At 45.5% G+C, this 22,265-nt stretch overlaps 1 protein-coding gene across 21 annotated transcripts in view; it reads right to left on the bottom strand.

Annotated features, from left to right (window-relative positions):
- trpm3 (transient receptor potential cation channel, subfamily M, member 3) overlaps positions 1-22,265 on the bottom strand; it is a 146,899-nt gene that overhangs the window by 41,689 nt on the left and 82,945 nt on the right. For 20 of the 21 annotated variants that reach the window (XM_060054354.1, XM_060054359.1, XM_060054357.1 and 17 more), the window contains 5 exons: positions 20,667-20,880; positions 18,595-18,719; positions 17,522-17,693; positions 7,868-8,042; positions 6,034-6,157 (listed from right to left, as the gene is read on the bottom strand). In XM_060054354.1, coding sequence (XP_059910337.1) covers positions 6,034-6,157; positions 7,868-8,042; positions 17,522-17,693; positions 18,595-18,719; positions 20,667-20,880 — 810 coding nt within the window. Of the gene's footprint in view, positions 1-6,033; positions 6,158-7,863; positions 8,043-17,521; positions 17,694-18,594; positions 18,720-20,666; positions 20,881-22,265 lie in introns of those variants that run through there. The other variant, XM_060054364.1, reaches the window with a different exon arrangement.

Here is a 22,265-nt window from a genome sequence, read left to right on the forward strand (position 1 = left end):
TAGAGCAATTGGAAGGACACGACTTGGACGCAAACAGGAATTGAGACAAAAACAGGAGCTATTTGTGTTGTGGGCGTATGTGACCATAATTTGAGCCAATCAGTTCGGAATCGTTGATGGCCATGCTGCTCATCAAACCCGGTACTTATCATTAAGAGCTCAGATGGACACACACACATAGGCACAACCAAACACACCCAGGCACGCACACACAGGCATGCACACACCAAAACACGCACGCTAATGACACATACACGCACAAACACACACATACAAACACACACACAGACACACACACACTACCAACCGACGCGTTTCCTCTCATTCCTCCACTAATGAAATTCCCCAAGGTCACCCCGCGCCGATCGGAGGTGCGGTTGAACCGGGGCGGTGCCTCCATCAGTAGCAGGGCGGTGGTTGAGTCGGAAGCGTCCTACAGAAGGAGCGACCTATTAGTGATCTGCTTCTGATGGAATAACCAGAGGCCTGCAGCGCACAGATTCGAGTGCAGAAGACAAGATAGTGGCACAATGGCACTGGGCTGAGCGTGGCTAACAATGCCCGCTAAAGGTCAACAACGACAGGGTTATTATATCGGGGTCTTTGCCGTCACGCTGACACACACGCTCCATGTTTTTCTTTATAAGTTATGGCCGGTATGCGACGTATGCGACGACAAAAAGGAAAAGGCAAGAGGCTTTGCTGGAACATTCCTCCGTCTCAGCAGGGTATCCAGCGCTGACCTTCTCCTTACCTCGTTGCCGATCCTTAGCCCTTCAGGGTGGGGGGTTAGTGGGTGGGTGGGGGAGGAGGAGGGTTGACGCGAGTAGAGACAGCAGGGCTTTGACTCATGTCTGTTTCACACCCTGATGCTGGTTGGGTAAGACGAAGAAGCGATTGACAAGGGGCCGGTGGCGGGGGGAAGAGTTGGGAGGAGATGGGGTGTAGAGAGAGGGGAGAGAGGGGAGAGAGAGGTGATGAGCGAGATAGGAGTGGAAAGATGGAGAGAGTAAGATAAAGGTAAGGAGAGAGAGAGAGAGAGAGAGAAAGAGAGAGCTAGAGAGAGGGACAGAGAGACAGAGAGATAAAGAGAGAGAGAGAGAGAGAGAGAGAGAGAGAGAGAGAGAGAGAGAGAGAGAGAGAGAGAGAGAGAGAGAGAGAGAGAGACGGAGAGAAGGAGAGAAGGAGATAGAGGGACAGAGAGACAGAGAGACAGAGACATGGAGAGAGAGCAAGGAATATTTAAAATCTGGGAATGGGAATTGAAGGGTTTGAAGTAGATAGATGGAAGTCCAGGCGTGTTTCAAGAACAATGTGCTTTGAACGCTGTTTCAACATGGCTGCCGTGCAGGGGGAGAGGAGATACACTCCATGGCCAGAGGAGCCACAATATTCTGGAAAAAATAAATAAATGAATATCGCTTCACGCTGCAGTGGCCCAAGCTGATTAGAGAACATTCATCTTCATTTTCCAGCAGAAGAACCCCCATCATCACATGCACACACTCTTATACACACACACACACACACACACACATTCACTCACATGCTTTCACATAGGTAATGACACACTCTCTCTCTCTCTCTCTCTCTCTCTCGCTCTTTCTCTCTCTCTCTGTCTCTCTCTCTTTCTCTGGTTCTCTCTCTCTCACTCTGTCTCCCTCTCTCTCTGTCTCTCTCGTTCTCTCTCTCTCTGTCTCTCTCCCTGTCTCTCTCTCTTTCTCTCTCATTCTCTGTCTCTCTCTCTCTCTAGCTCTCTCTCTCTGTCACTCTCTCTTTCTCTCTCATTCTGTCTCTCTCTCTCTGTCTCTCTCTCTCTCTCATTCTCTCATTCTCTCTCTCTCTCTCCCCCCTTCCCTCATGCTTCCACATGAATTATGAGACACATAAAAACAGGCATCCCTCTAAATCACACACACAAGCAGTTTTCCTCCATCCATCACTATGAATAAACCCAAGTTGCCTCAGATAGAAAAGAGATAAATTCCTAAAAGCTGAAACATGTATTCATATTAATATTAATATTTTACTGGAGGTAAATCCCATCATGGAGCGGAACAAGTTGACTAGACTATAACTCTGGTGATACAAAGCAGTATCAAATCTCAGTCTAGTTGGTTTATTGATTCCTTTGACCTTCAGGTAAGAGGGCGACTAAATGCTTTCCTGTCTATGAGGAATTACGACAGATAGTTCATAAATCTTTAGGCCCGAACGACCGACAAACCAACAATGTTGAAGGCAAAAATACAATGGTTGGCCGAGTCAAAGTTTGTCAGTGTTTAATAATAGAAGCCCAGGATTTGAACTTCGTTCATTCAAGACAGTTCTTTCAGGGCCTTATGTTTCTCTCCCTGGTCCGATTCAGTGTTTCATCGGATCAGAAATAGTGTTTAAATTGGTGGCTTTGTTCCTCAATATTGAACGGAACCAAAGCAATTAAGACTTTATAATATCAATAATTTAGTAGCCCTGAATGAGACATTTAAACCCGCCCACACCTGGACAGAGAGCACCTCTACACTTCCAATTAGGTTTGACGCATGTAAAGCAATGACAATTGTGAGTTTGACACACACTAAGCCCTGTGGAAAGCCCTCTCTAAAGTTTAAGCCACGATTATTCCAGAAACATCCAATTGTTTCAGTGTGCTTTGATTGGCATGTCGCAGCGATAGAGCGATAAAGCTATCCATTATTCATACACTGAAGCTAATAACCCTTTCAAATCCATTAGGGTGGAAGCCTCTATGCTTAAGGTATATGTATACGGTGAATAAAGGACAGGGTTTCTATATCTCATAGTAGTATAAGTAGAACTAGTACATTAACATTTACATTCAGGGCATTTAGCCGAAGCTTTCATCCAAAGCGACTTACATTTGCTAGAAGAAAGAGAAACAACAGTACATCATCGGTACAGAAAGGATGTTCATAGAGTGCTAAGCACTAACAATTGTAGGTCGACCCATTCCCCCCACACAATAAGATAGCTAGGATAAGATAATACACAATGCTAAGTACTATTTTTAAGTGCAAGCTAGTATAACCCAGGCGTTACCCCTTTAACATTGCTAAGAAATGTATATTGTTGAACAACGCAGCCCACCGTTTTGTGTGGTATTTCACTCTCCACTGTCTTATCCGGGGTCCTGTAGACGCTAGTTTGTCACACGGAGACATTGCTGCAGTGGTAACGATGGGGTTTCATAAGAGAGTATGTCTTCAGATATTCGTTTCTTTCCCATATGACAGCACCCCAGGGGTTCTGTCTCTCTACCTATCACATATTAAATCTTTGCATGCTGCTATGCGGAGCTATCAGTAATTTAGGAAGAGGACCAACACATTTTTGCCCCGCCAGCAGGCCAATCAGCAGTGCGGTCCAGGGGTGTTGCCCTGATCTGCGTACAGCTTCCGAGGCTCGGTCTCCTTCGAAGAGGAGAATGCCTGGTAGTCACTGTTCACCCGGCCTACTGGGTCTGTTCTGACAGCGGGGGACCAGATACGGTCGTTTCCACTCATGGTCCCAGACCATTTTATCTTTGAGCATAAATTTGCTAGTCTCAGCAATAGCCGCTTATGTAAAGTTTCTTTTCCTAAAAGCAAGGGCTTGGCCTGACTCACCGAAATTCTGTAATGAAAAACTGTTATCGAGGGTGCTAGAAATGTACCCCTGGCCTAGCTAAAGTTAGCCGTGGATAGCTCAGCTATGGCTAGACCTCCAAGCAGAGTTACCAGCTCTCATCCAGCGTCTGTTTTCACAAGGAAAGGTCGAAACTGTATCGCCCGCGTGGCATATTGTATCATAGTGTACTGCCAAATGTCTATCTAGCTTCCACGTTTGATCAATTTATTCAAGGTATCAATTTGAGATTTGCAGAATGTTGCCTCTTGAAATCTGGGTAATGTAGGAAAGGAGTGTAATGGAGCAGATAGCGGGAAGCCTCACACGACAGCCAGTGACAAATTGCAAATAATGATGAGGCATGATATTACACATATCGTAAGATAGAAACCCTGGAATTTATAGGAAGTCAACCATCGATTCTTTATATCTATGCTTTATGTGTTTTGGCTTGTAATATTCCGATGCTCTTTAGATCTCATATGTATACTCATCAGCATTAATATTATTAACAATATATAAATTATTAATAACAAATATACATTATATTATGATATATTAATAGCATAAATTCCTAATGTCCTAATGGTTTCAAAGAGTGCAGATCTATGTGAAACATGTCATTCATGGGGCTGGATGAAGGTGACACTCACATAGCTCTGGTAGCAGACCTATGAGGCGACAGGACAACTGAACCCTACAGCTCCACTTGAGGGGAGAATCAGTGTTGATCTCAGGTTCTGTGAAACAGCAACCTTTATCTCTCTTACATCACAGCGAAATAACAGCCCTTCTGAGTGCAGAGAGCAAAGCTAGGCCACTCAAGGGGGTTTCACACATTTAAGGTTCAACATCCCTGTTTGGGGATTTAACACTCAATGCGAACATTGATCAGACATCCGACCCTCCGAGGAACAGAAGTACTCTTTACTCTTCCTACTATGAAATACCGCTCAGTTATACCACGTTTTGTTTTGGGACACATGTAATTATTGTGTAGTATGGCGACCTTATGCCTCTGAATGATATCATTCAGTCGACAATGACAACCAAGAAGATCCATACAAATCCATGCAGGTCCCATTGCCAAATCAATTTATAGTCTGCTACTTAAAGAGGAGCCAATCCCCATCACCGACCTTTGGCAATATAAAATGCCTCGATGCATCCAAGAAATTACATTTTCATTCGAAAAATGAGTGCGAGCAGCTAACAGAGTTGCTCCAAGCCGTCACTGATCTGGCGAGGGCCTGGCTTATTTAGAAAATGTTATTTGTGTGTTTGAACAGAGTTGATGCCTGACCGACCAAGTGTTAAATGAGCTAATGATGCCAAGCTACGCTAGGCGGTACAAGCTGAATTTGTGGTTCACTGAGAAGTCCCGTTCATAGCAGTAATTAGAGAGAGTGTTATGACCTCCCCCTCTGTTGTGGAGTCGGGTTTGATTTTGTGCCTGTGTGTGGTAAGTGTGCACGTGGTGTTGTTTATGTCCTTTGTTCAAAGCAGGACTAATCAATCATACCTGTGGCAGTTGTGTGTGGGTTTGTGTGTATATGTGTGTGCATACATCTGTGTGTGTGTGTGTGAGTGCGTATGCATGTTCATACGCTTTCATGTGTGTATTATTTAAGACTGTCAGTAACACCTGTGTTTCTGTACCATACGTCCTGTGGTTTCCTGACATGGTGAGTAATGGTTTCAGATCTTGCAAATTTGCCGTTCACAACCATGTACACGTAAACACACGTATGCACACACACACACACACACACACACACACACACACACACACACACACACACACACACGCACACACACGCACGTGTCAATAATAGGTCAACACCTTGTGAGGGCCCGAGACGAGCCACTCCCCAGGGACCGGTGCAGGGGTGTGTGCGTGTGTGTGTGTGTGTGTGTATGTGTTTGTGTGTCTATGTGTGAGTGTGTGTGTGCGTGTATGTGTGTGTGTGTGTGTGTGTGTGTGTGTGTGTGTGTGTCTGTGTGTCTGTGTGTGTCTGTGTGTGTCTGTGTGTGTGTGTGTGTGTGTGTGTGTGTGTGTGTGTGTGTGTGTGTGTGTGTGTGTGCGCGACGGCCACAGCTGCGCTGTGCATTAACCACCGCCGTAGGGTTGGAGGGTTGGGGTGCTGGAGGCAGGCGGCCCTCGTTGGAATACATTTACATTCACTGAGTAGAAAATGTCATGCATTAAACATGCGGGGGGGGGGCAATCGTCTCACTAAATGTGGCCAAGCGGAATTCACCAAATCTATCTGGGGCTCTTTGATTGCAAAGTCTCATACTGTGCAGCGCTGTATGTGTGTTGTGTGTGTTTCAGAGAAGGAATAGGGGAAGAGAGAGAGACAGAGCGAGAGCGAATGAGAGAGAGAGAGAGAGAGAGGGACCTACCAGCTCCTTCTTCTTCATACACTCCATGAGGATGATGAAGAGGTGCTGTGCTTGCGTCCGGCTGTAGGTGAAGGTTTTCTGGATGGTCACCAGCAACTGGTCTCTCAGAGACTCATTAATTATGCTGGGAAGAGAAAGAGAAAGGGGAGCATTGGGAAACATTTGATATACTATATTATAGTATATTACTACTACCACTACTACAACCAAGTTAAAAGACAATCAATTGAGGGGAAACTGAACAGGGTATTAAAAACCTAAATAATACCTTGTTGATATAGTGTTAATCAGTTAATGAGCAAATATACCTACAGACCAATTAGTCTCAGCATAAAGGTGTCTCTTTTAAGTTAGTACAAATCTGATAATTTCACTGAAGGGAATGTTTGTCTATTCCTAGTTGTTAGCTTGATGGATAGATATCCTTGGCAATCATAAATACATATAATATAGTTATGAAACACATTAAAATGGGGGGCTAGATTGGTGTGTCCATAAACAAAATGCAAATGGAAGCAAACCCTAAAAGGACAACAATGGGAGAGATTCAGCAGATTTGGGCAATTATTGTGAGAGGTTATAAGAGGGACATAACGTCAGAGCCTTGTATAAAACGTCTGTCTCCTCTGTTTCAACAGGTGTCAGAGTTTCAGAGGGACTGGACGTTTAATCCAGCCAATTGCAGCAGTTTACAAAAATGTTCTGTTCTTCTTCCCCATTGCGCTCTTCAATCTTAAAAAGAGGAAATCACTTAAACTGCCTCTTGCTTAATCGGCGCGGTTATAACTAAAACGATTCAAATAGTTTGACAGAACAGGCCAATCACAATCAACAAAAACAAACTGAGTGACTTATTTTGAAAAGTTTCATGAAAATATTATCTTCAGACGATTGTGTTTTTCTTCCCAATGTGCTGTGGGTTCCATCACCTCCCTGAGCTGTGGCTGCCCTTCCCCACTCGCTCCTCCCAGTCGCTCCTCCCAGTCGCTCCTCCCCAGTATCTCCTCCCAGTCGCTCCTCCCCAGTATCTCCTCCCAGTCACTCCTTCCCAGTCGCTCCTCCCCAGTCGCTCCTCCCCAGTATCTCCTCCCAGTCACTCCTTCCCAGTCGCTCCTCCCCAGTATCTCCTCCCAGTCACTCCTTCCCAGTCACTCCTTCCCAGTCGCTCCTCCCCAGTATCTCCTCCCAGTCACTCCTTCCCAGTCGCTCCTCCCCAGTATCTCCTCCCAGTCACTCCTTCCCAGTCGCTCCTCCCTAGTATCTCCTCCCAGTCACTCCTTCCCAGTCGCTCCTCCCTAGTATCTCCTCCCAGTCACTCCTTCCCAGTCGCTCCTCCCCAGTATCTCCTCCCAGTCGCTCCTTCCCAGTCGCTCCTCCCCAGTATCTCCTCCCAGTCGCTCCTTCCCAGTCGCTCCTCCCCAGTATCTCCTCCCAGTCACTCCTTCACAGTCGCTCCTTCCCAGTCTCTCCTTCCCACTCGCTCCTTCCCAGTTGCTCCTTCCCAGTCGCGCCTCCCCAGTGTGTGGGGTTGAGTTCGATTTTGTGCCTGTGTGTGGTAAGTGTGCACCCGATGTGTGTGTATGTGTTGTTTGGGTCTTTCCTTCAAAGCAGGACTAATGAATCATACCTGTGGCAGTTATGTGTGTGTGTTTGTGTGTTTGTGTGTATATGTGTGTGTTTGTGTGTGTGAGTTTGTGTGTGTGTGTGTGTGTGTGTGTGTGTGTGTGTGTGTGTGTGTGTGTGTGTGTGTGTGTGTGTGTGTGTGTGTGTGTGTGTGTGTGTGTGTGTGTGTGTGTGTGTGTGTGTGTGTGTTTGCCGGTGCTCTGCCACCTACCCTCCCTCCTCAGAGTACTTGTGTCCGAAGGCCAGGATGTCGGAGGCCCGGCCGCTGCCATCGCACACCACCACGGGCACCGGGGGCGTGTCCCGCAGGTACTCCAGCACGATGGAGATCACGTTGGGGCCCCCCTCCACGATGAGGGCCACCACCGGCACGCCCTGCCCGATCCCTGGAGACACACACACACAGACACACACACACACACACAGAGACGGACACACACATGCACACACACACACACACACACACACACACACACACACACACACACACACACACACACACACACACACACACACACACACACACACACACACACACACACACACACACACATTTGATTCCTGTGCCAATAGCGGTTGTATTGAGACAGAGATACAGAGAGACAATGATCGAGGGACACAGGGAAAGAGAGCAAGACGTTTGTTTCCTTAGTGGATGAAAGCTCCTTACTTGTTTTGTTTGTAACTATTTTGAAACTGATGCATGAATATTCCCGCAATGTATGAAAGGAAAAACGCTTTAAGAAGAGAGGCTATGATCAAAGTTTGAAATTGTACAGTGAGAATATGACTAATACAGAAATAGAACTGGATTTATTTATTTTTCACAAACCCTCACTCTGCTAACATAGATGCCTTGAATTAATTTGGCACCTGAAATGTCAGCGGGCTGAAGTTATTTTTACACACTATTTCTAGAAAGCATGCCCAAGCTAAGAAATAACCTGCCCACGCTGGCATCTGTGTGTGTGTGTGTGTGTGTGTGTGTGTGTGTGTGTGTGTGTGTGTGTGTGTGTGTGTGTGTGTGTGTGTGTGTGTGTGTATGTGTGTGTGTGTGTGTGTGTGTGTGTGTGTGTGTGTGTTTGTTTGCATGTGTGTGTGTGCGTGCGCATATTTGTGTTTGAAGTTGTGTGTTAATGTGTGAATATGTGTTTGAGCGCCCTGTACGTGCAATTTCAGGCACGCTGCGATTAAACCTGCTAATCAAAAAGCTCTCGGAATAATTATGGCCAATTAGCGGGCCGGTGTTCCTGCACATGGACAGTTAAATACAACCTCACCTAATCGCTGTCTAATGACAACCTTCTCCCAGGGAAGCCCTACATCTCCTGCCTCCCTGCCACCTCCTGCCTTACCGCACACGCTGCTGGCTGGTCTAATTAACATGCCTGACGCTATACTTTCTTCTCTATTTTCTAGGAGCACCGGGCCTGTATAAGCTCTGAGGACAGGTTTCCACTTGTTCTCCAAGCTGAGCCTCATCCCTTCTAGTTCACCTCCTGTCAACCAATCAGCTCCATCCTGCTGCACAAGCAGGTAAGATGCTACCATCAGCTGCTGCTACACTAGCAGGTAAGATGCTACCATCAGCTGCTGCTACACTAGCAGGTAAGATGCTATCATCAGCTGCTGCTACACTAGCAGGTAAGATGCTACCATCAGCTGCTGCTGCACTAGCAGGTAAGATGCTACCATCAGCTGCTGCTACACTAGCAGGTAAGATGCTACCATCAGCTGCTGCTACACTAGCAGGTAAGATACTAACATCCTTGCTTTTTAAATTTATGGAATCCCCATCAACCCCATATTAAGTCGACTGCTACCCTTGGCATTTTCAAGTCTAATTTAAAAACCTACCTTTTCTCTCTTGCTTTTAAGAACCTTTAACCTTTAACCTTTCTTACTGTTTTTATTTTGTTTACTGTATTTTACTTGCTCTTCATTTGACCATGTAAAGCGCTTTGGGTCAGCTCCTATATGTAAATGTGCTAGATAAATAAAAGTGACTTGACAAAGTGACTTAAAAATCCCTTTGTTGTGGGTTTTTGTCAGTGTCTATGGCAGGCTTTGCGGGAACCGGATCAGAGGCCCCTCCTAAACTGTGTGACCATGGCTGCCTGTGTGAATTCCTTAGCTGTCACACAAGCCCACATATGCACCTATGCGCACACAGACACAGACGCGCACATATACACGCACACACACTCATGGTGCCTTGCCCTGCCTTGAACGGCCTTGCAGCAGGGACAGTTACATAAGGAGAAGGTATTGAGGGGCCTCGCCTACTTCAGAGAGATGACGCACCACCAGGCAGGCACATGGCCTTGAATCCACTGAGCTCAACGTGAGCGTGAGCAAGAAACCGTGTCACTCCGTTCATTCATTTCATATGCCCTATTGTTATGAGTGTATGAGTGTACACTGGTAATGCTGTGGTGTGTGTGTGTGTGTGTGTGTGTGTGTGTGTGTGTGTGTGTGTGTGTGTGTGTGTGTGTGTGTGTGTGTGTGTTTCGTTGTGCATAATATAAAGGCTTGACAGCAGCTCCATCTTGCCTTTAGAGGAACTGGTGTGATTTAGAAAGCAAATTATAATTCAGGTAAAAACTCATCAAGGAGTGGAGGAGAGTTTATGCGTCGTTGTGTAACTGTCTCACAGTCTTGCACAAACACACACATACATACACACGCACACACAACCTCCCTAAGAGCATCATCATCTGCAATTTATGGAGCTCATACTCAAGTGCGATCCTCCTAATAGCTTGAATGTGTTTGAACGTTCTAAAACCTCATCATTGTCAGTCAACTCTCTGGTATTCAGAGAGTGATAACACTACAGAGCTCTCTTGAATCACCAAAACTGTGTTTGTGAACCTGACATTGCTACGAATTGTCTGACGAAAAAAACATTGACGCCTGAAGTTGGTTAAAAGCATATTTACAAGAGAGTACACAAAGAAGAGGCACGATTAAAAAGCCAACCCCCTTGTTGTCGCAAGTATTCCTAACTGCTAACACACAAAGAATGGAGATAATGTGTTTGTTGGAGGGACCGATGCGGGGGGAGGGATGGATTCCATTTTGCATGACGAAAACATAGTGGATCTCGTCCCTGATTGTTAAATCATCCCGTCAAGACGGCACACAATGCGAACTACTGCCGTTTCGCCCCATCCTTAACGGGGGTCTCAGGCCACTTGTAATACAGGTATTACGTGCTCCGCCTGTCTCTCCTGTTTGTCCTGCGGAGCCTCCGTGATGCCTTTGTTCTTTATCCTCTAAAGTATCTATTGATCCGCCCATTTCTCTTCCCAGATTAGCTCTGTCGCTCCCAATCCCTCTACCTGTCTCATTGGTCACGTCTGTGTCTTTCCACAAATGCACACCTACAGAAGAGAGAGACACACGCACATAGATATTGACACAGCTCCCTGGAAGATTCAGCTCCCCGTCATTGTTCCCTTGTATCTGTCATCTTTAGAATGGAAGTGTGCCATTGGGTGGATGCTTTCTTCCAAAGTGTGTCACGATACACTATGAGTGCACACGTTTCCCAGCAAAGGATGGCTCCAGTGGGAATTCAACATCCAATATGAAGTGGCAACTGGCAACTTTGTGATGCGGTTACGGAATTAACCAAAACACCTACATTTATGAGGTGTGCCTGAATGTGTGCTTGCCCATTGCACATGCTCTAGCGCCAAGAACGTCTGCACACATTTGTTCAAACTCACACATCGTCTTGCCTCTCAACTCTACTCTACTCCAACTCACTGTGTCTGTGTCTTCTTGAAAGAAAATCCCTAAAGACAAGAGAAAACGAAAATATAGAGAGTGGTGGATGGAAATATAACTGAGGGTTTATAGGAAAACTGAGTGATTGAGGTAAACGGAATGAGGAGAAGATGAGGAGAGAAAGGAGGAGAGGAGTGGATGAAAATAGAAAGAGGAGAAGAAGGGTGGATAGAAAGAGGAGGAGAGGCGTGGTGGATAGGAAGAGGAGTAGGAGAGGAGAGTGGATGATTCCCAGCAGACAACACTTTCTATATTTATCCCGCCTGGAGGAGTTGGGAGTATGGTGTGAAGGAGGGATTTAGATAAGGAGGGGGATAGAAAGAAAGAGAGTCAGACAGACGGAGGGACAGAAAGAGAGAGAGGGAGGCAGGGAAGGCGGGAGAGTCACAGAGAGGGAGAGAGGAACATAGGGTGGCTGAGCAGGACACACGTAACATGCTTAAATGGTCCTCATTAGAGCCCTGCTGATGACTCACTGCATGTGTGTGTGTGTGTGTGTGTGTGTGTGTGTGTGTGTGTGTGTGTGTGTGTGTGTGTGTGTGTGTGTGTGTGCATGTCTGTGTGTGTGTGTGTGTGTGTGTGTATGTGAATGTGTGACTGCATGCATGTGTTTGTGTCTGTTAGTGTGTGTGTGTATGTGTGTGCTTGCATGTGAGTGTGAGAGAGTGCGTGTATAAGCATGTCAAAACTACATAAATAGAAATGTGTGTTTGTGTGTGTAAATATGGGAAGTTGGGTTCAAACCTTCAGCACATACTCATATATTTCCGCATGTATGTGTGTTTAAATCTATGCGAGTGCCTGCTCGCATTAACGCCTACAGTGGGTACATGTATGTAAGGGTGGATGGGTGGGAAAATGGCCACGGTGATTGGAATTGGACGTTGTCCTGTGTGTCAATGTCCCCTTGTGTCCAACTGGTGTGTGAGTAATTGGACATGCACTATGTGGGTCATCTGCCCTCCCCCCACCACACCACCTCCAAGTCTTACACCAAATTATGCTCACACCTTGTAGATGCTGTCAACCACTGTTGGACAGGGGGTGCGGTGAGGTGAGAATGTAATGCATCCTGAGGGGCTTGCCTACGCGGGCTAGCATCACAGCTATAACTTGTGCCCCGGTGCACTCGTAAAGCCTAACCTTTATCCATTATTCGTCATGCTTCTGCTATTTTGGAATATTGTTTGGTTTGGTTTTCGCTTTTGTTGTTTTGGAGGTTATGCCAGTCGATATTTGTGTTTTGCTGAAGGGACCTATCTCTGGACCCAGTCCACGGCGCATGTTTGACTGCAGCCGAGTTAAGTCGTTATCGGGCACCAGTGAACCACAGAGAATCGATCAGGGCATGGGCCTTTCTCCCGGAAAGGACACAGCGGTGGGGAAATTGGGGTTAAAGGAACACCCCATCCATTTGTAAGAGAATGTAGTGTGTGTGCGTGTGTGTCTGTGTGCCTGTATGTGTAAAAGAAAAAAAACGAAATACAAATAATGATAGGTTGAATAAAAATAACGCCTCAATGCCTAGATGATCCTAGTGTTTCTTTGGCCTTTTGTTATTTGACATAAATCTAGCCATGACTCTGGCTTTTTTTCTGTCCAAAACATCATCATACCCTCATATTTACACTTCCATGCATCCATACATCAAGACGCCAACTTTCTACCAATCCACTCCACTGTGTTACGCTGCTATTACTTCTGTTATGTCTTACTGATGTGCAGGGGGAAGTTGTGCTACTAATTTGCTTAATCAACCCGAACGAAAGACATGCTTACCCTTTAGCCTTTTATTACCGGTCCTTTTATTACCGGGATGTTTAAAATCCTATTCACTCTCCAAATATTGCAAATGATAGCATTTTGTTTGGCTTAGGGGTCCTGAATTATCAATGAGAGGCAGTGTGCGACTCTGATTTTAAGTTAGGAGTTAGGAGTTCTAGCATCAGCTATTTTGTGACCAATGAAAAAGATGTGTTGCTTTGAATGTATAGACTGGCATAGACAAAGTCCCGTCGGGGGGGAAAACAAACGGGAGCCATCTGATCCTTCACTGCATCCTATGGGTCGGGGTCAGGCCGCCACAGAGGACAGAATACATGTGCGGGAAACAGCTCCTTCTTTTAGACCAAACAAGCATGTTTACTTCACATGTTGCTCCACTCCTATTGTCTTGTTTTCCCCCTGCTCCGTCTGTTTTGGCGGTGTTGTCCACCTCTTGCCTAATTCAACAGAGCCGTCCAGGTCTTTTCTCTACTCCACAAGGTCTCGTGTCTCGTGATGTCGTCACTCTCGCTTCCTTCCCTCGTCCCCGCTCCTAGTCCTGGTCCCCTTCCTTGTTATCCAATTAACTGCTTCCTCTCAGCGCCTCAGTGTAACCTTGTATCTCCTTTCTCCCTCTCCACTCGTCCTTTCAGACACTCAAACACTAACAATATTCCGCAGGCAAAAAAAACGCAATCATTTTAAACTGTGTACCCCATTATTCCTGCATTACAATGTATGAACACAATGGCCTCTGGTTTCTGGGTATAAGCAAAAGGAAAGGGGCAAATTGCTATTTTGATAGTGCTTAAATAATTATATGGGATGCATGTGGATTTCAGCCATGGGTATCAATGCAAGGAAGTAGAAAAATAGAACAGCATGTTGGCGACATGGCCCAACAGTCACTTTCAGTCATATTGAAATGACTGTTGCCATACCAGTTGAGGCTGAGAGGCGTATGAAGGAGAGGCGTTGCATCATTTCTAAAGACGGCTGGGCGTGCTCACTCGCGTGCCAAAAAACCACAGGCCCCGGTCTCATTCCCTAGTACTACAACTCATTGGTTCATACAGCATTCATTCACTTCCTCACGCCATCTGTGGAGAGGAAACAGCAGCGAGTGACACTGTCCATTAAAACACAGAGTGAGGACTTGGGGGAGAAAGCGTGTAGAAGAAAGAAACACATTCCTTGGCTTTGGGAAAGGAAGATAAGTGACTCTAGGGACCACAGAAGCCTGCTCTGCAGATGAGATATGACAGGTGCCAGTAGATCTGCCAGGATGGCTAATGGACGCCAGAGAATGACAACAAATAAGCGAAACCAAAGGAAATCGCTACCGCTATTCACAACCACCATTATTATTATACGAACATACAAATCAGAATGTGTGACCGTATGAACATCATGATAACCCTTACACAGTTGTAATAATAATAATAATAAACTAATAATGTGGCAAGAGGACATTACAAGTTAATTGGATTTCTGTCGGTAACATGCTGACATGCTCTCTCTGTATGTTTTATTTTTTCCTTTCCACTGGACCCTAGCCTGTAGACGGGTTCTGTGGGAAGGCTGTGAATAATATTTAAAATGAGAAATGCTCTTTGTCTGTCTACCCTGGAAGTGAATGAGTGAACCAAATACAAACAGACACACACTGTATATTATTCTCAGACTGACAAACAAGAGAGCATTTACTTGTCATTTCTTTGACTCAAAGGTGATTAATACCCTGACAGTTTCACTTCATTTAAATCATGTAACATCTATTTCAGGTCCGGCTGAAGGAAAGTATTTGGCAAGAAAGCTGCCCTAGTTTTTAAAATAATTTATTCATTCTGTACAGATAAAAAAGTACAAATTCCCATTGCATACATACTCACACATGTGTACACATTGAATCACATATCAGACAAAAATAACTCATGCTGGTGAGTCAAATTACAATCACTATATGCATTTTTCTCAGTAGCACCCTCTAGGGGCCGGAGTTATAGCAAATAATTCTTCGAACAGCAGCTATGTTCGAAGAATTATATATAAGAAAAGGTTTAATATGGATACCATGCCAACTTCTGGAAGGATGGTTGAAAGCTGAGGAAAGCGCAGAAGCATGTATGGTCTCAAGCACATTTTGGCGGCAGATTTATACCTGTGAAGCAGTAACCACATGATACCAGAAACCATATAAGCGATTGATTCCTAAACAGTCGGATCCCAGGTGAACCCGCCTTCACCCCTTGCCGGCGGTGGCGAATCCAGCCAATGGTTAACCAGGAGCTTTTCAAGTAGCATAGAATCATGTACGTATAGCGTAGGACCCAGTGGGTTAGCATGAGGACGTTTGTTGGGGGGGATGCTGGGGGGATGCTGGTGTGACGACTGGGCGTCCCTTGGCCTCCCCAGCCTCTTTAGTATGAGCCCAGGCATAGGATGACAAAGGGAAGGCCATTGGTCACAGGACTCCAATGAACCTCTTGGCTGGTAGTAAGCATGCTTTGCTAATAGTTACTACACATGCACGTCTCTGTTCAGTATTTCCAGGTCTTGTGGTAGGAAGTGTTGAAGTTTAGACTGTGTAAGGCAACATTGCTGCATTGTCTACCAAAATGAAGGAGGTCAAAAAACAATGTAATCTCAAAATCTAATAAAAACACAGATTATTAAAGAGAGAACATAAATATGAAGAAAGATATCAAATCTTGGAGGAAGATGACCCTGCTATCATAATCACCTTAAGATGACACTCCCTTAATAACAAAATCCTGCTTATCTGTAGCTTACAATTTTAAATAGCAATAACGATGTCACGTCCTGATTTAGTAGTTAAAAGGTGTGATTCATTACGAGGGGCCAGAAGCCAATGTTTGAAAGCAGCACATTCTATCTTCATTGCACAGGAAGGCCAGTGAGAATCAGCCCTGGGATGTAGCAGGTGGATTTACAACAGTGTTTACTACTAGCTAAGGACATAAACCAGATCTTTATGACTTCTATGGACAGTTGCGGTAGACTCCATGAGAAGAGATGAAAGCATGAATCACTCTCTCAAGAGTGTACAAGGCTACGCATACAACCCGCACTTAGATCAAATAGGGGCATAGGTCTTCTCCTTCTCCTATTTTTTGTATGTTATTAGCCCTGCCTGGACTATAACACAAATTATAATATGTTATCAATTAAATGTAAATGTTGGAAATATCTGTTAAATCTGTTATCATTTAAATTAAAAAAATTCACTAGCAATGCTGTTATACTACCACAATCATTAGAACATATTTTATAGGGATAAGGACTTGCACCTGGGGCATTGGAAGCTATCCCATACACAAAGGATTTTACTGAAAATTGTTTTCAGAAAAAGAGCACAGTGTGTCTGTGTATGTGTGGGTAAGTGTGTTAGTGCATGCATGCACGCGTATGTGAAAAGGAAAGAGAGAGAGAGAGAGAACCCAGTAGAGAGAATTTCGTTCTTAATGCAAATCCAATTGGTTCTCTGGCTCAGAGGTACACTGGAAACTGAGATCATTGTATTGCATTGTGACAGTTCAAAAAAAATAACTTAATGTGCACACACAAGTGTAGATCTACACATGTCGTTGTGTTAACCATGTGTTCATTAGGTTGAATGTGTTTGCTTCAGGCCCTGGGTTGCATGGCGATATGTGACAAAGAGAGAGATTGTGTCGTCAGGTGTCTTCTGAAGACCTATGGGAACCAGGGAACCATTCCCACACACCCAGCGCCTAGGGTCCTGGTGGTCTACACTCCAGAGTCAGACAGCCTGGGTTCCTAATTCTGAGAGGATAGAGAGAATGTCCCCCCCCCACCCCCCCCCCCCCCCTCTCTGTTTGGGGCCACAAATAAAGAGTTGAACCCAATTAACCCCTTATCGAACCACTAATAAAGCACAAGGTGTGTGTGTGTGTGTTTGTGTACGTGTATACGTACCAGTTATGTGTGTGCGTGTGGGTTTGTGTGTGTGTGCGTATGTGTACGTGTGTGTGTATATACCAGTTATGCATGTGTGTGTGGGTTTGTGCGTGTGTGTGTGCGTGTGTATGTGTTTATATACCATTTGTGTGTGGGTTTGAGTGTGTGCGTGTGTGTGTGTGTGTGTGTGTGTCCCAGTTGTGTGTGCCTGCTTGTGCATGCGAATGCATTGTATTATCGCGTCCCGCAAACTGCCAATTGTCATTCAAAAACAAGGACGGCGTCGGCCTTATCGACTCTGCGCCCGGCAACCGCCGTGGGCATGATTGCTGATTGGTCCTCGTGAACTTAAAGCATCACTCACGCGTGTTGATCTTCTGCAGGGAGATGTGCTTCTCCAGCTGCCGCCTTAGCTTCACCTCGGCACCGTACTTCCCCGTGGTGCCGTTGTCCGCCAGGATGAAGTGGGAGTGGAGGCTGTTGAGCACTGTCAGCTTGCTCAGGGGGTTGGACATGGTCTGGTACGGCCGCACCACCTGGGACCCGCCACCGGATGACAGACAACAGGAGGAGGACAGAGGGAAGGACAGAGGGGAGGTTTACATCTATTACATTGTGGTGAATGCAGGCCTCTGAAGACCATCTCCGTGGATGAAGCCATGTCTTCTATAATATCCGACTCACTGATTTTTAATGGAGATAGGGTTAGAAAGTGTTCAGCCAAGCCGAGGTGATTAAGGAGGGATTCATTAAGCATCGGACGGTAGATGCCCAACTCATGAACACACTTACCCACTTAATACCCACACTTGAGCACTTTAGGATTCAACTTCTAGTGAACGAAAAAAGCATTCTTCTTCCGGACTTGAATGAGCCCGCGTCTGTGTGCTGTCAATGGTGCTGGGTTTGTAACAGCATCTGTTTCATTTACTTCTACGCAGTGTCGTAATCGCACAATAGATTCTGCTTACTCAGCATGACAGCTAATAGGCTGTCAACAGAAATGTAGCAGCCAGCGAGCTGTGTCCTGCAAGATGCATTACTAATAGACTCGCAGGCCATCATGTAACTAGGCACACACACACACACACACACACACACACACACACACACACACACACACACACACACACACACACACACACACACACACACACACACACGCACACACGCACGTACACAGACACACTGGATCATGTAAGGCACACACACTGACACATGCACACAAACACATGCACACATACAAGCAAACAAACACACAAACACCAACACACAAACGGGCACACATACACACACACACACACATACACACACACTAGGCTTTCTGGAAGCAGAATCACAATTAACTGTCTATGCTATTTACTCAGTCAGTTCTCCCATAGACACAAAACAGACCGAAACACACCCACACACACGCACACCCACACACCAACCTACATCTTTCCCCACTAGATCCTCCTGGTTCTCGACTATCCCCCAGGGAGCGATGCCGATGGTACAGATCTTGCCCCTCGACTTGGAGGCGTGGTCTTTCAGCGCATCCCCCACATGGCGTATCACTCCTTTTGGTGGGAGGGAGAGGGAAGGCCGTTACAGGGTGCGTTGTCGGGTAGAATAACAAGCAGACGTTTCATTGAAAATGTTTGTGTGCACGAATGTGTCGACACAAGTAAGCGCACAGATGTATTTGTGTTTGCGCACACGCACACATGCGCGTTTAAACGCACACACACGCTCAGACTATCACACACACACACACACACACACACACACACACAGAATGGGTGGTTCCTGGGAATTTGTATGCGGTCCCTAGAGGCGTGACAATTATACCTAGAAGCCATCTTATCCCCTCGCTTTCTCTCTCACCTCCTGACACTTATTCCATTTTCACCTGACAACAAGGCATTCCTCTATCTCTCTCCCTCTTTCCCTTTCTCTCTCTCTCTCTCTCAACCTCTTTTCTCTCTGGCTCTCTCTCTCTGTCCCTCTCCCTTTCTCTCTTTCTCTCACTCAGCCTCTTTTCTCTCCGTCTCTCTCTCTGTCCCTCTCCCATTCTCTCCCTCTCTCTCTCAATCTCTCTCTCCTCATGACACTGTGGCATTCATTCGCCCCTCTCTCTCTCTCCTCCTGACACCATGACATTCCTACCTCTCTCTATCACCCCCATCTATTATTCAACTCTCTGGCTCTAGCGAGCCCCCTTTTGTACCCATTCTGTCACCCAAGCACTACACTGTATCTCCCCGGATGACAGGTATTGTGGTTTTAAAGTGAATCATTCATTCATTCATAACATTTAAAGATTGATGTTTTCATGTGTTCAAAGCTATGTTGCTTTTATGATGTAAAAGACACATGCATACAATAGTAATACAGGCAGTGCCAATGTTTTAAGGATTCAATTAAACGCTTGGGAGGCACTGCAGTGTTCAGAGACATCGGTAGTAAAACGCGGCTCCCCATCCAGTAGCCTTTGCAATAGACGACGATGGATGACAATGAGGGGAATCTTGTTCAGAAATAACATGAGAAATCACAGATGATTAAACACATATACATAATATAAATGGACAAACTATATTTGTAATAATTTGAAAGATCGAAAGGTGTACTTGTGTACTGTCTGGTGTAAGGGACGCAGACAAAATAATTCATAACAATATTATTTCCAATACAAAGCAAGCAGAAGAATATAGCCCTGCTCCATTCCTGCTCTTCCATCTATTCTCCGTTTAAGGTGCCACTGCTTCCCTATAAAACCCTGCGCACTTTAGCCCCTACCTGAAGGACCGTATTCTTCTTTAGTTTCTTCCTCTGCCCCTCCGGTCTTAAAAGCTTGACTTCTTTCAATTCCAAAAGTTGAAAAGAAATCAACATGACACGGAGCGTTCGTTATCGAGCGTTCTTTCGGCGGAATAGACTTCCACCTGTAATCAGGGAAGTCAATCTTGCTGCGAAATTCTAATCCAAACTTAAAACCTACCTTTCTGCCCTCTCATTTGGCTCCTCCCGCAGCTCTCATTACAGCTCAATCGACCGGTTAGCCAGCACTAGTCTACCCCTGCTCCCCGTAGGCGCTAGATTTCATCCTTTTTTCTTCCTTCATGTTCCTTGTCCACCCTGCCCCATCTGACCGTAATGCAGTCTCTGCTTTAGTGTGCTGAGGAAATCACGACTGGATGGCCGCTGAAAGCTACCAGCCTGCTCACCAGTCAGCACCCTATTTTTGTCACACTGCTTTTAAGTTTGCTTGTATGTTTTTGGACGTCAATTATGGTATCTTTCACACTCCTTACCATCCCTGGAAGGAGGGATCCCCACTTACAAATATTTATTCAGCCTTTCCCAGAATAAATACAGGTTTAATAATAATAATATGAATAATGAACCAACCATTCATGTGCTTTGGGCATTACCCTTGAACACAATAAGTCAATATTGTTAGGAGTAGAAGTAGGACTTAGTGGAGAGGCCCACACGTGTGAGGTTCCCCTCCGGCTACCCACCTGTGTTGACCCCTCCAGTGAAGATCCAGGCTCCGGTGGTCATCGCTGCCTTGATGAGGCCCTTGCCGAAGACCTGCTTGAGCTTGGGCTGCAGCTCGAAGTTCTGGAGGCCCCCGTGGACGGAGATGAGCAGCTTGGGGAGCTCCAGCTGCCACTCCTTGGTCATGAGGTGGAGCAGCAGGTCTGGCTTGGTGTCGTAAGACACCCGCACGTACTGGAGGAGGAAGGGGGGTGCAGGGGGAAGGAGATGGGGTTATGGAGGCACATACACAGGCAGCTTTTAAGCTTTTTAGCTTTTAAGGGTACCCTACCCCCCCCCCCCACACACACACACACACACACGCCCGCATGCGTGTGCACACAAACAGATATTATTATATGAACACACACCGACACATGGACACATGCATACACACTTAGACACACACACACATACTCTTTCCACGTGCACTGTTAACATTTAGCGTTTGCGTATTTTTTTTACACACAAGAGCACACACACAAGTGCGCGCACACATGAATCTTTCCATGCACTTTCATTGTAACTTTGAGCATTTGCAGCTTTCTAGACAAAAAATTCAAATGGTGGGCTTCATAAAGGTACCATGGTTTGTTCTCATTATCTTGATTATACCACTAACAGGGTGTTTGTGTTATACTGGCAGCACATTTAGTCAATGAGCATGATTAATGTTTAATACAAACGAACTGGAGATAAACTGTGTCTGAACCCATTAATCATTCAAACCATGTATCAAGACATATTAACTGTGATGGATTTCTATTAAGGTAACCACCTATTTGACTGCAATTTTACCATGCAATATTTATGCCTGGGACATTTATGATTCTTTCAAATTCAGAAAAGGTGAGAGAGCACACACACCCTAACGATAGAGGGAGATAAATGTAATCGGTTGGGGGCTGAGATGGTGTTTGTGGAGGGCAATTTGGCCCAAACAGCACCCCAACGATTCTCTTCCTACAACAACCTGGCCCTTATCTCCTAAACTGAAATCTTTCAAAATACAATCAGTACATATTGAACATCGATGAAGCCCCATTTGGGAATGGGGAAAGAATTGTCTGACCGGACAGGCTTTGCTGACCAGAGTAGGAACGGAAAATAGGGCACAAAATCAGGCAAAAAATTCTCTAGTGTGAACCCCATATTAAAACTCAATCACTGAATAACATGCATGGACATGGCGACTTGCAGGTGTGTGGGAACATATTGAGATGTATTTAATAGTCTTAGAGGTGAATGTGAACCATAAGATCTTGTACAGTGAGGTGCCTGTAACTGTCTATCATTAAATTAGCATTTGGCTCAAATAGTCCTAATGTATCCCATAGCTTCACTGAGTCACTGAGGCAATATTTCCATGGGGATGGCGGAGGGTAAAATTACGTAGAGGGACATGATATCACATGGACCATTGGCACACCTACTTTGGGAATGGCCTCCTTCATCACTCAAATAGATGATAGGCAACTTCTAGTCCCATCCAAGACAAGCAGTCTACCAGGTTACAACTGTTTGCATGTGTGATGTTCCTAACACCTTTCCTATACTGGCCCCCTTCCTTTGTTCTACGA

The sequence above is a fragment of the Gadus macrocephalus genome, chromosome 6 (assembly GCF_031168955.1).
Source record: "Gadus macrocephalus chromosome 6, ASM3116895v1".
Lineage (NCBI taxonomy): Eukaryota > Metazoa > Chordata > Actinopteri > Gadiformes > Gadidae > Gadus > Gadus macrocephalus.